The following is a 14,765-nucleotide window of genomic DNA, read 5'->3' as shown; positions in this document are numbered from 1 at the left end:
CTCTGCACCTCTTGAACTTTGGAATTCTGATGCAGACCATTTAGATGATATTGCATGCAAGCTGTGATGACCTCAAGCTTCATTCTGGTTTTTGTTCTCTGTGGCTTGTGTTTTGGCCATTCTTTTGCACGAGTCAAATATTTGCTTGGTGTCTGGTGGCAAGATTGGAGGAACCTTGGACATAGTGGCTCAGTGCTTAACTCATCTTGGGGCACCTTAATAAAAATTTCTTCACATATTTATCGATGGAAGGCTGAATAGTAACTTATATCATCAACTCTTGTACTCCACCTTTGAAATCTTATCGACAAGCTCTTTGAAGCTACCTCTCCAATGCTTGTACAGTTAATCTGCTGCATGATTTCATGCAAGTCACTTGTCTTGAAGATGTTTCTGCCTCCTAACCAACTTTTTGCGGAGCATTTTTACAACCTTTTTTTTCCACAATAAGCATCTACTTCTAATGTAGCGACTGAACTAAAAGATTAAATTTGGAGATTTTATTTGCTGCTGAATTTACTAGAGTATGTGATGTTGAACTAAATATCTTGTGTGGAACTTCAGATATCTAATTATGCATATTGTACAATATGTCAAACTATGGTTTAAAGAAAAAATTTTGGTAGTTGATAGCTTTAGCTCAAATTTGTTTGCTCATGTAATCAATTTTTTGCCATTCATTTACATTTCCTCAAGCATTTTCTTGTTCATCATTCAAATCAACAGATGATTGTGAAGAGCGGTGATGATTGCAGACAAGAGCATCTGGCTGTGCAACTTGTTTCTCATTTCTATGGTAGTAAAGTATCCAGTCATCTGTTTTCTTGATTAGCGGTCATATTAAGCTGCTGCTAAGTGCTAACTGCATATGATTGGTTTTCATACTGTTCAACAGCTATGGATTTTGATGATTATGTTAAGCATCTGTTTTAAGACACTGAATTTTACCCGCTCAAATGTCACAATGTCTTTCATGTCATGCCTTTCTTGAAGCAATAGAAAGTTAGAAACTAATGTATTAAGTGGTGGGAGAAATGTTGGCTGATCTTAAATTGCTAATTCTACTGCTCCAAATTGATTGCAAAAAAGTTTATTTTGCCAGCTTTCAGAATGGTTGTAAGAAGTTATTATGATTTATGAAGTTGATCTTAGTTGGAAATAGTTTTGCATAGGATTAGAAATAAATTGATCATTCTACTGTCACCTCAAGAGATCGACAAGTTCATAAATACTCTTGGGCTCAGTTTTGAAAAGGACAAACATTCTTTATTCGATAAAAGGGAAAATTCTCCAGGGATGAGTTTCTGCCTTTTTTGTTTCCTAAACTATCTGCTTGTAAATGTGGCACAAAGCAAATATTGATGCAAAAAAAAATAATCAACACTTTGTCCTCCTCACTACAAATTTTCTGTTGATTCATGGAGTTGGAAATTGAATATATGAAGCAGTTATCATTAACATTTTCAGACGTGTACAATGTTGTGACTGAAATGTAGAAGATATTCTGGAGATGCTGGATTTTATATTAGTGTGGATCCTATACCCATCCTTGGGGATCCTTTTCTAGTTCATTAGTTGTCTTCTGTAAGGCAGACTGTAATTATAACTAGGGCCTAAGCTTAGCTTGCTGTTGTGATGAGCTTTATGGATGGTGAATATCCACTTCTCTGTAAGCAATAGGTTCAATTTCTCATGTGATCATGAGCTTTTGCAGAACCTTTTACAGTTTACTATGTTCCGTTTAGGTTGCCTTAGGTCCTCCCTGTGACCAAAATCCTTTTTTCCTTACCATTGATCAAAATCTGAGGTACCTCCTTATCAAATGCAAGTTTGTGCTTTTTGCTTATTATCAAACTATCTCAGTTGGTTCCCCATTATTCTGTGCTCTGTTGATGCAGCATTCTAGCATTCTAATTTTTGATTTAGTTGTTCCTTATTTGGGTGTACAAAGTCCACGTATAGCAACCTTATACATTCATCAGGAGAAAGGATGGTGAAAGTTTACCATGAAAAGATTAAGAGGTCTAAAAGAAAATTAACATATAAAATGGAGAGGTAGAAAATATAATAAATAGAAACCGAGTGTCAATCCGGTGTGCTAATCATTTGCTTTCGCTGCTTTTATCTGAATCTTTTCTTTAACTTACTGTTTAGTTACTGAGAAGGCTTCTTACTTATGTATCTTATTGTCAGATATATACCAAGAAGCTGGCCTACCACTTTGGTTACGTCCTTATGAGGTTCTTGTTACGTCTTCTTATGCAGCCCTAATTGAGACTATTCCTGATACGGTGATCCTTCTTTCCCTTTAAACCTTACAAATTTCATTCCTATAATATTTATTTTCTATCATTGCCTTAACATTTTACTTTTCCTTTCTTTTTATGTAGGCTTCAATTCACTCCATAAAAAGTAGGTTTCCTAATATCTCAAGCTTGCGTGATTATTTCGTAGCCAAATATGAAGAAAATTCTCCAAATTTTAAACTTTCTCAGGTAATCTACTGTGTGGTACATCGTGTTCTAGTAGACTTGTTGCTAAATCATTTTTTATGGTATTGCTCATTTTCTAAATCTACTTATCATTTATCTGCAATAATTCACTGATCTGTTGCTTATTAGGCACGCATATACTAGCTGGTAATTTTTCAATAATGCAATGGCATTTCTTTATCATTTGTAACTTGTCCATTGAGTACTGGGTTTTCTTGTGGTATCTTTAAAGCATGGAACATTTGTTCAATTGTCAAATTATCGATCAAGATTTTTTCATTGTGGAAGCGAATTCTGGTTGTGTGTATATTTGGTATTTTTTTGTAAACTATACACCCATGTGCTGTTGATAATGTGGCATTTGTACCTGCAAGTTTGTTTCTGTGTAGGAGGTTGATTTAATCAAAGATTGTATGATTTCCTGAGGCAAGTTTTAAATCAGGTGTTTAAAGAACCAAATATATTTGTGTAAGATGAACTAAGATTTTAGAAGTAGGACTCACTGAATCATGTTGTTGAACCGGTTTTGAACCATGCTCCTGCTTCTTCCATTGCTCCCATTCACTGTAGTACCACTTTCATTTTTGAGCAATTTATGAGTTGTTCCCTTTACCTGCTCTTTCTTTACTTTTGAGTTTTGTCATCTAAACTCTATGAAAATGATACCATATGTTAGTCTGTTTCATCCAGCTAATAAGGACTTGAGTTAGAAGCACATTGGAAGGGTATTAGTTAGTATATGATGTTACTTGTTTAATCTTCTGGTTGGTTCTTGTTGGAGCTTTTAGCAGTTGTAGTTTGGGATTGACTCTTTTATATTTGTGTCATTCAATTGATTGTCTGTCATTGCTTCCTGAAACCAAACATTAGGTTTGATTGTTGTTAATTTTTGTACATGAGAATTTTATGCGATATTGATGTCTGATGATCCTCACAGAGAAATTTCGTGGAGAGCATGGCTGGATATTCCATATTATGTTACCTACTTCAGGTATTTCTAGCATTCCTCTTTTTGGATGCTTGATTTCTGGATCAGTCGCTCAGAAGCGGTATGATCATTTTAAGAATTCACAATTATTTGATCCTGCATCGTGTATGTTCTTATTTTTGTTACAATTAACTGCTTAGGAAGTGCTATAAAAATTGAGAACACTTTGACATGCCTGTATGCTTTTATTATGTTGGAGCTTTTAGTTACGTAAATTTTTGAATTTTTTTTGCTTATTTATGAGGTAGGCAATCATTTGGAAAAAGGGATGGAAAGAGAATTTCTATGGTCATCCTTCCTTATTCATGTCAATAGTCCATCCTATGTGATGAGATACATCTAAACTATATGGTGTATTTGATTCTGATCAGCATACAAACTTAAACCAACAGTCAAAAATGTAGCAGGCCTCGAGCACGAGGTTCTTGTCATTGGTTAAGCTGGCTAAGTATGCACATCTTTAAATGACGTACTCAAAAGAGTGCTATCTTCATCAACCAAAGGCTGCGTAATTTAGCATCAAAGGAACCTATGCACATAAAAGTTCGTTAATTAGAAGAATTGAGGTAAAAGGGTATGCATGGTTTATTCCTTAAGGTTCTTGTAGTTCGTTGGGGTCCAATCAAGGTCTGCCGTACCGGCCGGTACGAATCGGTACAAACCGGTTCGACCTGGGACCGGTGCCGGATCAGCGTGGAATTCGGTACCGGAAGCTTATCGTTGGAGATCCGGTATGAGACCGATATGGGCTGGTATGGGCCCGGTATGCGGAACTCCAAAATCCGGCCATTCAACGGGACTTCGGTATGGGACCGATATGGGCTAGTACGGGACCGGTATGTGAAACCCCAAAATCCGGCCATTCAACGAGACCGGTAAAGGCCGGTACAGGATCGGTATGGAACCAGTACGGACTGGTACCGTACCGGTCCGGGCCGTCACCGATACGCCGACCGGTACCGGTACGGCGGACCTTGGGTCCAATGTTCTTGATGTCCAGTGAATGTGTTGAGTCAGGGCACCAATTATGTTTTTCTATACTTGTTTGCAAAAAGACAATTGGCTGGAGACAATTATGCTGATTGTTTTCCTTTTTGAGCATATATGTTATCTAGTTATGATTGCAATATACATGCATACATACATACATACATATATATATGTATGTATGTATGTATGTATGCATGTATATATAAGCATGTATGTATGTATGCATGTATATATAAGCATGTATGTATGTATGCATGTATATATATGCATGTATATATATGCATGTATGTATGTATGCATGTATATCTATATATATAAATTTTCACAGTTGGTATGGTTCATCTTTAGTTATCCACGTGTTCAAGGTCGGAAATGTTTCAGGGGCTACGGAGTTTTGGTTCCAGCAATTTCAGTTGTGTTGGTAGTTTAGCTCCAAGTTTCAGTCAAAAAGTCAAGAAAAAAATAAAAATTGAAAATATAGAAAAAGAATAAAAGGACTTCAAGAAAGTTACTGGACAACATTTTGGAGTATTCAGTTTTAGACTGGTTCTTTATTTGTGCAGTCTCAACCATTATAAGCTGAAGTTAGTATTGCATATAAATGAAACTCATAAATTGTGAGGGTATTCTGTATTGTGAGCATATATATTATTTAGTTCTTGATGTTCATTTGTTTGAAAATTCATTATGTCTAGCAATTTGGTAAGCTTTTGAATGCCTAGTTTGTTCAAGTTATTTTCTTCATTTTTTTTAGTAGAAGTGATAAACATATTAATTTTAGCATTTCAAACTTATATCTTTGATTGTAAGTTATTGTCTAAATTAAATGCATGTATTTGCAGAATGTTATATGTATTTTATATTAAAATAGATGGTAGTTTTTTGTATTTAGTTGTTCACATTGGTCTTTCTTAAAAGAAAACAAGAAAGAACAAGTACCCAAAGCATTCAAGTCCAGTGTCAAAACTGACTGGAATCGAGTTTTGAGGTCTGTTTGGATCACTTCCAGCTGAAACTGGTTAGTTTCAGGCTTCCAACTGAAACCTCAAAGGTCAAACCTTGAAACTGATGCAAACAATGTTGTAGGCATTGCAAGTGAAATCTGATGATCCCTAAGCTTCAGGAGTTTGGATTCCCTCCTCCTAGGAGAAGGTTAACAGGCTAACTTCATGCAGGGTGTGTGGAGTGCTTACACTCACTCGCAAATGGAAAGACGAATGTTCGTTATTGTCTCTGGCAGCAAACTAAAGGCTTCTGCTTACCCGATTTTAGTTTCCTCTTGGAAGGAGGCTTCCTCAGGCATTAACAATGGGAAAAAGTGAGAATGCACACTGGTATGAGAGAGGGAGAGAGAGTTTGTAATGCACAATAGAAGATTGGAAAAAGCTGTAATGACCCATATATATGTGCAGGAAGTGGTTTTGACAGGCAAAGTGAGGAGTGGTTCTGTACTTTAACATTAAAAATATCAACTGTAAACAGTAAGGGCGAAAGAAAAACAAACATAATATAATACATGATATTTTGAACCTTGTGTGATTCTAATCTGATTCTCATTTTGCCACCCTCTTTTTTTGGGTTTTTGTTGATGTTGATTTTGCTGGTTAATCTGATTCCAATCTGATTCCAATCCTATGATTTGGAGACACCTTACCTGTGAATCAAATGGTCAAGAAAAGAAATTATAATTTCTTATCTAAGCTTTCTGTTTTGACCACTTTATGGTCGATGAGCAGTCTAGAGATTATAGATTACATCCAAAAACTCGGATTATCGTTCTCAAACCCCCGTCTTTTGATTTCACGTGACTGGATCCAACTTGAAATCTGGTTGACTAGATCCTAGTCTACTTCATGTTTTAAATATATCGATCATTATATTGTACTATAAAGTAATCGTTACGTGGTGCTGATTGCCTAGGTATTGACCCCACTTATCGTATTACCATATTATTCCTGTCTATCATCGATAAAATCCATGTATATATAAATAGTGTTGCTTTTCTCTTGAGTTTGTATTGACTTCATGCATTCCTACAGTGTTAATTGTCGATAATGATGGTTTTGGGATAATTAATGTGTTTGAAATAAACATCATTAGCTCTACTAAAGTGGGTGTTGGTGTTCTGCAACTGGATACCATTAACCCCCTATAATTGTATGCATGACTTGTCCTCTATAAGCTTCATATTTATTTTCTTCAATTACGTTTTTGGTTATGAAGGGGCCATTGCTTGGTGCAGTGGTAAAAGGCTTGGGATGGCAGACGCAATGGTATGGATTCAAGTCCTGAAAAAATTTTTATGCGAAAAAAAGCCAAAGGTTATGTCTGTCCCCAGTTCGTGCCTGCCAGGACCCCGGATTTTCCGGACCATAACTGTGTAATGGCCTTTGTTTTTGATTTTGGTTAAGATAATATTTCGTTCTGCTTGGTGCTTTAATAGTTCTTTCATAATTGATGAGTAGAACTTCTTTGTAATTTTGAATGCATATTAAAAAAAGCATCATTCTTAATATATTACTTGCATATTTTATAAAATAAGAATGCATGCAAAGAAGACATTACTTCCTTTGCCACCATTGAAGATATTATCTTTTGCAGCGATTGATTTACTTGTACTCCTTTGTGGATCAGTTCTCAGTGCTTTACTATCACCATTCTGTAGTTGCTATTCTTGCATTGGCACGTAGTTCAGTAATTAAAGCATATTTTTGTGGTTGTATAGATTAAGGATCGGCACAATGGCAATCTTTTAATAGACGAAGAAGGTCATATCATTCATATAGATTTTGGTTTCATGCTATCTAATTCTCCTGGGGGTGTAAATTTTGAGAGTGCACCATTTAAGTTGACCAGAGAGCTTCTTGAGGTCAGATATTTGCAGCATTTATTTTTAGAATTGTATTTAATAACAATTGTCTTGTCTAATGGTTGTCGTCTTTCTTTTCCTTGACATCTCATGGCATGCTTGTTTGCTAGGTGATGGATTCTGATGCAGAAGGAACTCCTAGCGAATTCTTTGACTACTTCAAGGTGTGTGATTGACCTTGACTTTTTTGTTGTAATCACTAATGCAACTTCGGATATATTCTGTTTTTAATTTGGTTTGTACAGTTGTTATGCATCCAAGGTTTTCTTACATGCCGCAAGCATGCGGAGCGCATCATACTTCTTGTTGAAATGCTACAGGTAATACAAGGTTTCTATGGAGGCATCACTTTTAACTTGCATTTGAATTTTCAAGATATCCATCTCTTTTACTGCATGTTGTTCTCTCTATAATTGTAATTTACCGGCAAAGAGATTTGTTCGCAATCAAGAATATATTTGTTTAACCCAAGATTTGAAGTACCAGTACCAATACTCTTACCAACCTTACATAAATGACATGATACTATACTGACATGCAATATGCCTGTATGTGCTGGTACAGCAAAAACTAGGCACTGCATATGTTGGTAGGGTGCCTGTACAAGAGACTGAAGAGAGTACAATTATCGATACCAATATCTTACTAGTACAAGCTAGTATGGCTTGGTATTCACTAGTATTTGAATCCTTGGTTTAGCAAATCAAAATTATTTAGACATACGAAAACCCTAGTTTAAATGCGAGGCTATTTTTTTGCCATTGTAAGTAAATTACCTTGTTCTTTCTAAGTATAGTTCTTTGTAATTTAATTTTTCCCATCTATAAGCATTTGTATAACCTCATGGGTATGGCATTGGCTTCATCATGATATATGAACTAACTGTATTGGTGTTTGATATGAAATATCGGTAGCATTGGTTTATCCTCATGTTTCAAAGTATGTGGTTCTGAGAGCATAGAAATATAAACCCGTGTGCCTGACCCCCTGTAAAAAAAAGAAACAAAACATGGGATTTTTTTGTGACCTCTTGATTTTTTGGGGATATGAGGTGAACCCCTGTACTTTCGCAAGAATAAATTAACCTAGTAAATAAATGGAACATTTTCTTTAATTTTGTCCTATCTTATCCCATTTTTGGATATCAATGCCTAGGCGGCCAATCTTACTCTGGTAATCCTTTGTACAATGGCATTTGCCCACGTTTTGTATAAGTAACAGACACGTATAAAGAAATTAACTAAAACTTGCTCTCCTTCTTCCTTCTCCAACCCAACTTGTCCAATTCAAAGTTGTACATAAACCTATCTCATCAAGAAGCCTACCGAACTCCTCTCTCTCTCTCTCTCTCTCTCTCTCTCTCTCTCTCTCTCTCTCGCTCCCTTTTCTCTTTGATGACCTATATTTGACTCATCTCACCTCCAACTTTCTAATTACTAATTGCCAGCCAGTCTTTGAGCCCTTTTATATTTGCCCACCATCTTATGCAGCAACACTCACCCGCAATCTGCTACCTCACGCCCAAACCATATTTCCAAAAAACCCTCTGTTCCGTGCATTCCTTCAAATAAGTTGGGAAGACCTGCTGACCAGTTGATATTTCATTGACCTTAGCCTGCTAGTCTTTATGGATTCAACTCCAATCTCTTGTTCTCCTTCTCTCTGAGATGCCATTGGCCATTTAGTTGTTCAAAGATTGATAGCCACCAGAGCCGCCAGAAATGATGCTTTTTAACTTCTAGTTGGGTGGCATTTGGTTCCTCTGGTGGCTTCCTCAACCCTCCTATCTTTCTAGTTCTTCTGACTCCCCAAACCAAGAAAGCCCTATGTCTTCTACCCAGTTGCTCAATGCTCATGATTTATTTTCCCTCTTGGGCTTGTAGCAAGGAGTCTTTTTTTCTAGAGGTCAAGATTTTGCTGGAAACAAAGTTGTCGAAAGCAAAAAGCATCCTTGAGGCAATAGGACCCCTATATCGCCTGAGGCATTGAGCGCCAAAAAGGCACTCATTTGGAGAATGAAAGCTGCTAATTTAAAAAAAGTTCAATAAATATATTAGAAATAAATACTGTCTATATATATATGGAAACAATGCAAGCGTCTTAACATTAGTTATTCAAGTATCAACTTCAAAAATCATAGTTGTTTTAAAGCAAAAGCATTATCATGTTCTTAAACAGAAGTCAGCAAAAATAAACCACTAGACATCCTTCCGTAGCTTCAAAATTCAAACGTCACATCTAATTATGATGTCTGTAACATCGTTTCCGTCTCATAAAAGGTAGTTATAAGTAATCATAGCATCTCGTTGCCTGAGATTTATGCATGTCTGATCTTGCCTAGCAAGCAATCCAATGCAGTTGGCGTGACAAACACAAGTGTCACAATTTACATGCATAGAGTCTGCCCAGGCATGCAAACACAAGTGCCAAAACATATAATATGAGGCTGTGCTTAAGGGACTGATTAGATTTGCCTTGCTTGTTTGCAAATTGTAGCCCTGCTCAGTGATAGATTTTATGATTTTCATTTGGTGGAGATTCCAAAGGAAACAGGGATAACATTGGTGTAAATGTGTTTGATTCTAGTACAACAAACTGAAACAAGAACTCATGTGACATACAATATCTGCCACGGCATTTTTTTGTTGCGAAGTAACTTGCACTTGGTCTCTGGAAGGGATATATTATACCCTTTCCACATATCTTAAGCCTTTGAGGCTGATCTTCTAGATCAATTGCTCCAATTTTAGGTACTGCTTATGTCTGGTAGACATGAGAGCTGTGTAGGAACTATTTTAATCACAAACAGATGACCAATTGTGACTCATCTTTCATGTGTTATGCACTTGGAATTAGGGGTGGCAATCGGGTCGGGTCGGACATAAACAGGTCGGGTCAGATACAAGTCGGGTCAAAAAATCATAAATCTGAACCCGACCTGTTTATTAAACAGGTCAGGAATTACAACCTGATCTTGACCCGTTTATAAAACAGGTAATCCGACCCGACTCGTTTAACCCGTTTAGCCCGTACATGAAGTAGACCGTAGACGCCGAACGGAAGAAGTCGCGCATGGAGGGGAGTCACATCCAGGGAACCCTTTTGTCAAGGGAGCGGAGGAGGGCGAGGGCAGCGCGCGGCGGCGGGGGCGCCGGCGACGCGGAGGCGGAAGACCCTGGTGCAGTCCTAGAGGGAAAGCAAAGCAAAGTATTCGAGAAGCGCGTGGGAGAGAGAGTAGAAAGAAGGAGGAGGAAGAAGAAGGGAGGGTGAGGAAGGAGCCGAGGGTAAAGGGGTGGGAGAGGAGGGAGGGGAGGAACTTGGCGGAGGAGGGGGGTAGGAGGCGGGCGTAGAGGTCGGCGGCGAGGGAGGGGGGACGCGGACGAGGGTGGCGGAGGAGGACGGGGGGAGGCGGTGCGCGTGGATGGGGTGGACGAGGACGGCCGGCGATTGGAAACGGGTGTAGAAAAGGCCGGCGAAAAGGTTGAGGGAGGCTGTGTTGATGTGGTCCAAATCGTCGCAGTCGCAGCTCACACCACTGCCCGCAACAGTGCTCTACCATGCGGAGGTGCTCGTCTTCTTGGTCAGCCCCGGATACGGTGTCTTGCGCGTGGAAGGGCGAGTTGGATTGATTGCGAGCGGCGGGCAGCAGGCTAAGCTCAACATGCAACAAGGCGTGGTAGGTGAGTGATGCGAGGCGACGAGATGGGTGGCGCGGGAGGAACCAGTCGTAGGCCTGCAGGCTGCAGGGGCTTACGTTTCAGTCACATTAACCTCCCATAGGCTGCCTGTTTTTTTTTTTGGTTGAATATAGGCTGCCAGTGGAGAGCTTAAAAAAAACCCAGTGAGAGAGCATGGCAGTGTCTTATCGAGAAAGCATGGCAGGAGAAGATGGTACTACACTATGGGTTGCGTTTATTTATGACCTACTCTCACCCACCCTTTTAAACTATATAACTCGACGCAACCCTTTTAAACTATATAACTTGGCATTTATCTCTGACGCGATTCGCCGTGCCGGCGGCATTAGGTAGCCATAGCCATAATTAGTAGCCACATGTAGCTTTTACTCCACTGTAGCCATAGGCCCATATTCCGTAGCCATAACTCTGAATCCGACCCATATATATATATTAAACAGGTTAAACGGGTCCGATATCTAAAACCCGTATCCGACCCAATTAATAAACAGGTTAAACGGGTCAACCTGTTTACGATCCGAATATGTTTAGGCCAAATCCAAACCTGTTTATGGCGGGTCGAACACGGGTCGGGTTGGCGGGTCAGGTCATATTTTGCCACCCCTACTTGGAATAGAGGGAGAAGTTGTAACTTTGATGTAGCACCAGTGCGGGGGAAGAGGAGAAGAAGGAAGAACAAGAGAAGGAGAAGGAAGAATAGGTTGTAGAGACGCAGGAAGAATAGAGAAGGAGAGGAGAAGAAGAGAAGAAAGAACGTAGGGAAAAGAAATTCTTAATCATTCATTAAACCCTAATTATGAAAATAGTTCCATATATATAGGGCCCAAATACACAACTTGCATAAACCCCCCTTACACAGAAATAAATCCTAATGAACCCACAAATAACACAAATAAGCCCTAAAATGCAAATAAGCCCAGAAATAAAATAAACCACAAATAAACCCTAGAATGCAAATAAGCCCAAAAATAAAATAATAAAATAAATATGCAAATAAACGAGTCTGGCTCAATCCGGGGGCTCAGGATCATCTGGATGAAGGGCTCTGATGTCCCCATCAACTCCTCCCGGGTGAGAAAAACTCGACCCCGTCGAGTACAGGTCTGGCCGGCTGTCGTACTGCTCCAGAAGATCGGGGTCAATGCGCTGCAACTGTGCTTTGGAAATCCACGTCACATCAGACTTTGGTCGACCTTTCCACCGAACAAGGTAACGTTGGTAACCATCGTTCCTGCTTGAAATAACCTGCTCATCCAATATATGTTCTATTTGTTCTCTGCGTGCATGAAATTTGGGAGGTGGTGGCTCAACAGCAGGTAATAGGGCAGGGTGTCCAACATGGGCAGGTATAGCAATAAAGGGGTCAGAAGGCAGGAATATTATCTTTTTGTATGGGACTAAATCTTCAATATTAAATGTCGCACTAATCCCATAGTCATCAGGAAGATCCACAACATATGCATTCGAACTGGTTTTCTTTAAGATTTTGAACTGTTCTGCACTACAAATTTGCAATTTCTTAAACGTTTCCGAAGAAAGTCGTGCAAACCTAATTCTTATCATGATGTAATCTCTTTCACTTAACTCATTATAACGTCTGTGTAAATCAGCAAAGGATTTATATTTTAAGTTATTAAAGTGACTACAATTGCTGATTTCTCGATGCAATGAATGTGGATGTGATACAATTGATTGTGCAGACTCAAAGACTCTATACTGATGAGACATGAAAAACAGGTCTATGGGTTGCCTAAGTTTGTAATCATGCACTACTTCGAATGGACTCATACCTATGGACTTGTTAACCGAACTATTACATGCAAACTCAACTGTCGGTAACATTAAATTCCAGGTCCTAGCATATGCATTCGGTCTGAGCCTATGATGTAGAAGGTTGGGCAGAGATGCTCCGGGAACTAGATCGATTGCGCGTTGGATATCATGCATTGGAGAAAGTGCATCCGGAAGATCATCAGGGAGTGCATCAGGAAACTCCTCTAGAAGGGAAACTACTACCGGGGAATGTTCAAGGTTGGACTCCGCATGGGTAACTTTAGCTACAAGTGCCAATTCAGATGATTGGCTCTCAATATCTGTCACTACCTCTTCCACAGTTGTGATGTGAAGTGGCTTGGTTGTACTTAGATCACTAGTCTCCCTTTGGGAATCATTTTGGACAAAGTCTAATTCTGTAGGTTCGTCTTCAAAGTCTTCTTCATAGTCTTCTATATTTGGTTCATAGACTTCTTCGACATATTCGGCCTCTTGGTTCCTAACTTCTGGTTCAGTAATCGGGTAGGTCTTAGTGGAACATTGGGGCGCTATATAGCCGAATTGTTGACACCTAGAGTATTGGGTTTGGTGCCTAGGAGAGTAGGGAAGGACTACAGGTGGTGCGACCAAACCGATTTTAGGTTGGGCTGTAACAGGGGTTGGCGATTTAGGGGTCCTAGAATGTTGCACGAGCTCACGGATCTCTTGTCTGAATTCTTTGTATCCAGCCCGTATGGCAACGATCTGTTCTAAGACAGACTTCAAAATGTCGGAATCCATGGTAGCTACAGGGGTTTTAGGTTGACTGAGATAGTACTCCATATCACTACAGGTTGGCATGCAATGATGACACTGGGTGATGATGTGAAATGCAGTGTCACTAATGAAACCTTAATAACTATAATGTAGGACCAAATTTGATGCAGGACAACCTACTAATGCAATCTATTATGATTTCAGAAATCAGCAAGTCTTCACAATAATAACTTCAAATTTAAATGTTGCTGATTTTTACTTCGGTTATTCAGAATTAAGGATTAAGATTATTCAATTTAAGAAGTTAGATTGCAATCAAGTAGTACAGTTGTTCTGATCCTAAATCAATATGATCGAAGAATGTTGAGAAGCATCCAGTTGTTAGGGTGTGCTAATTTAATATTTAGATTTTAACAAGGCAAATAGGATGGGTTTGAAAGTAGGGGTTCTATGTTCTGAATTTTGACAACAATATAAATTTTCAAGTATATGGCTATCATGCAAGAGAACTAGAACATAATTAAATGAACAAGTCCAAGAAAAAGTGGAAACCTATCACCTGTCGTGAAGTAGTCGACCAGAATCGTGTGCTCGTGGACTGGGGCGACGATCGGTGTGCGGCGAGTCGGCTCGTCAGATGGCACGAATCTAGTCGAATCACAGCAACTTGGTGGACCTGATATCAGCAACTTGGGGGCCTAATCAAAGAACTTCGATGGGTCTGATGATGGGCCTCAGGGGCATGGCTTGGGCCTGATGAGTTAGCTGGGCCGCAGGTGGGTTGAGGTTTGATGGGGCTCGGGTGAGTGCAAATACGGGAGTGGGCGGGTGAAATGGGTTGGGGTCCTGGGCGTGTCGTGTGACAGAGGGGAGGGTTTTCGATGGTAGTGGCCTGTGGAGTGAAGGAAGGGTGTCTCGGGTGAGTTACGGCTGAGAGGAGGGGGGAAAATAATGGGGAGATTGGGACCGGCGGCCGACGGAGAAAGAGGAGGCGGTGCGGTAGAGCAGCAGCGGCGGCGGTGATGGAGGCCGCGAGAGCGGCGGCGATGGCTCGAACTCCGGCAGGGAGGTGCGGCAGCTTCGACGATGAGGAGACTGAGCGGCACGGAGGTGGCGACGGCGAAGTGGCGGCGGCGTAGGCGGTGGCGGAGAAGCGACGGTGGAGAAGAGGGGCGGATCGTGGCGGCGGAAAGGGAGAA

The 14,765-nt window shown here is 39.9% G+C and overlaps 1 protein-coding gene across 3 annotated transcripts in view; it reads left to right on the top strand.

The window, feature by feature from the left end:
- Positions 1 to 14,765, top strand: part of LOC103720513 (phosphatidylinositol 4-kinase beta 1) — a 30,923-nt gene that overhangs the window by 12,356 nt on the left and 3,802 nt on the right. For all 3 annotated transcript variants that reach the window (XR_003388156.2, XM_026809772.2, XM_008810246.4), the window contains exons 8-14: positions 727 to 796; positions 2,194 to 2,291; positions 2,391 to 2,495; positions 3,430 to 3,483; positions 7,196 to 7,339; positions 7,450 to 7,503; positions 7,585 to 7,659. Coding sequence is in view for 2 of the 3 variants with exons in the window: in XM_026809772.2 (XP_026665573.2) it covers positions 727 to 796; positions 2,194 to 2,291; positions 2,391 to 2,495; positions 3,430 to 3,483; positions 7,196 to 7,339; positions 7,450 to 7,503; positions 7,585 to 7,659 (600 nt within the window). In the remaining variant the exon portion in view is untranslated. The remainder of the gene's footprint in view (positions 1 to 726; positions 797 to 2,193; positions 2,292 to 2,390; positions 2,496 to 3,429; positions 3,484 to 7,195; positions 7,340 to 7,449; positions 7,504 to 7,584; positions 7,660 to 14,765) is intronic.

Source organism: Phoenix dactylifera, chromosome 14 (genome assembly GCF_009389715.1).
Source record: "Phoenix dactylifera cultivar Barhee BC4 chromosome 14, palm_55x_up_171113_PBpolish2nd_filt_p, whole genome shotgun sequence".
Lineage (NCBI taxonomy): Eukaryota > Viridiplantae > Streptophyta > Magnoliopsida > Arecales > Arecaceae > Phoenix > Phoenix dactylifera.
The sequence above is the reverse complement of the archived record's forward strand: the minus strand, read 5'-3'. Positions and strand labels throughout refer to the sequence as shown.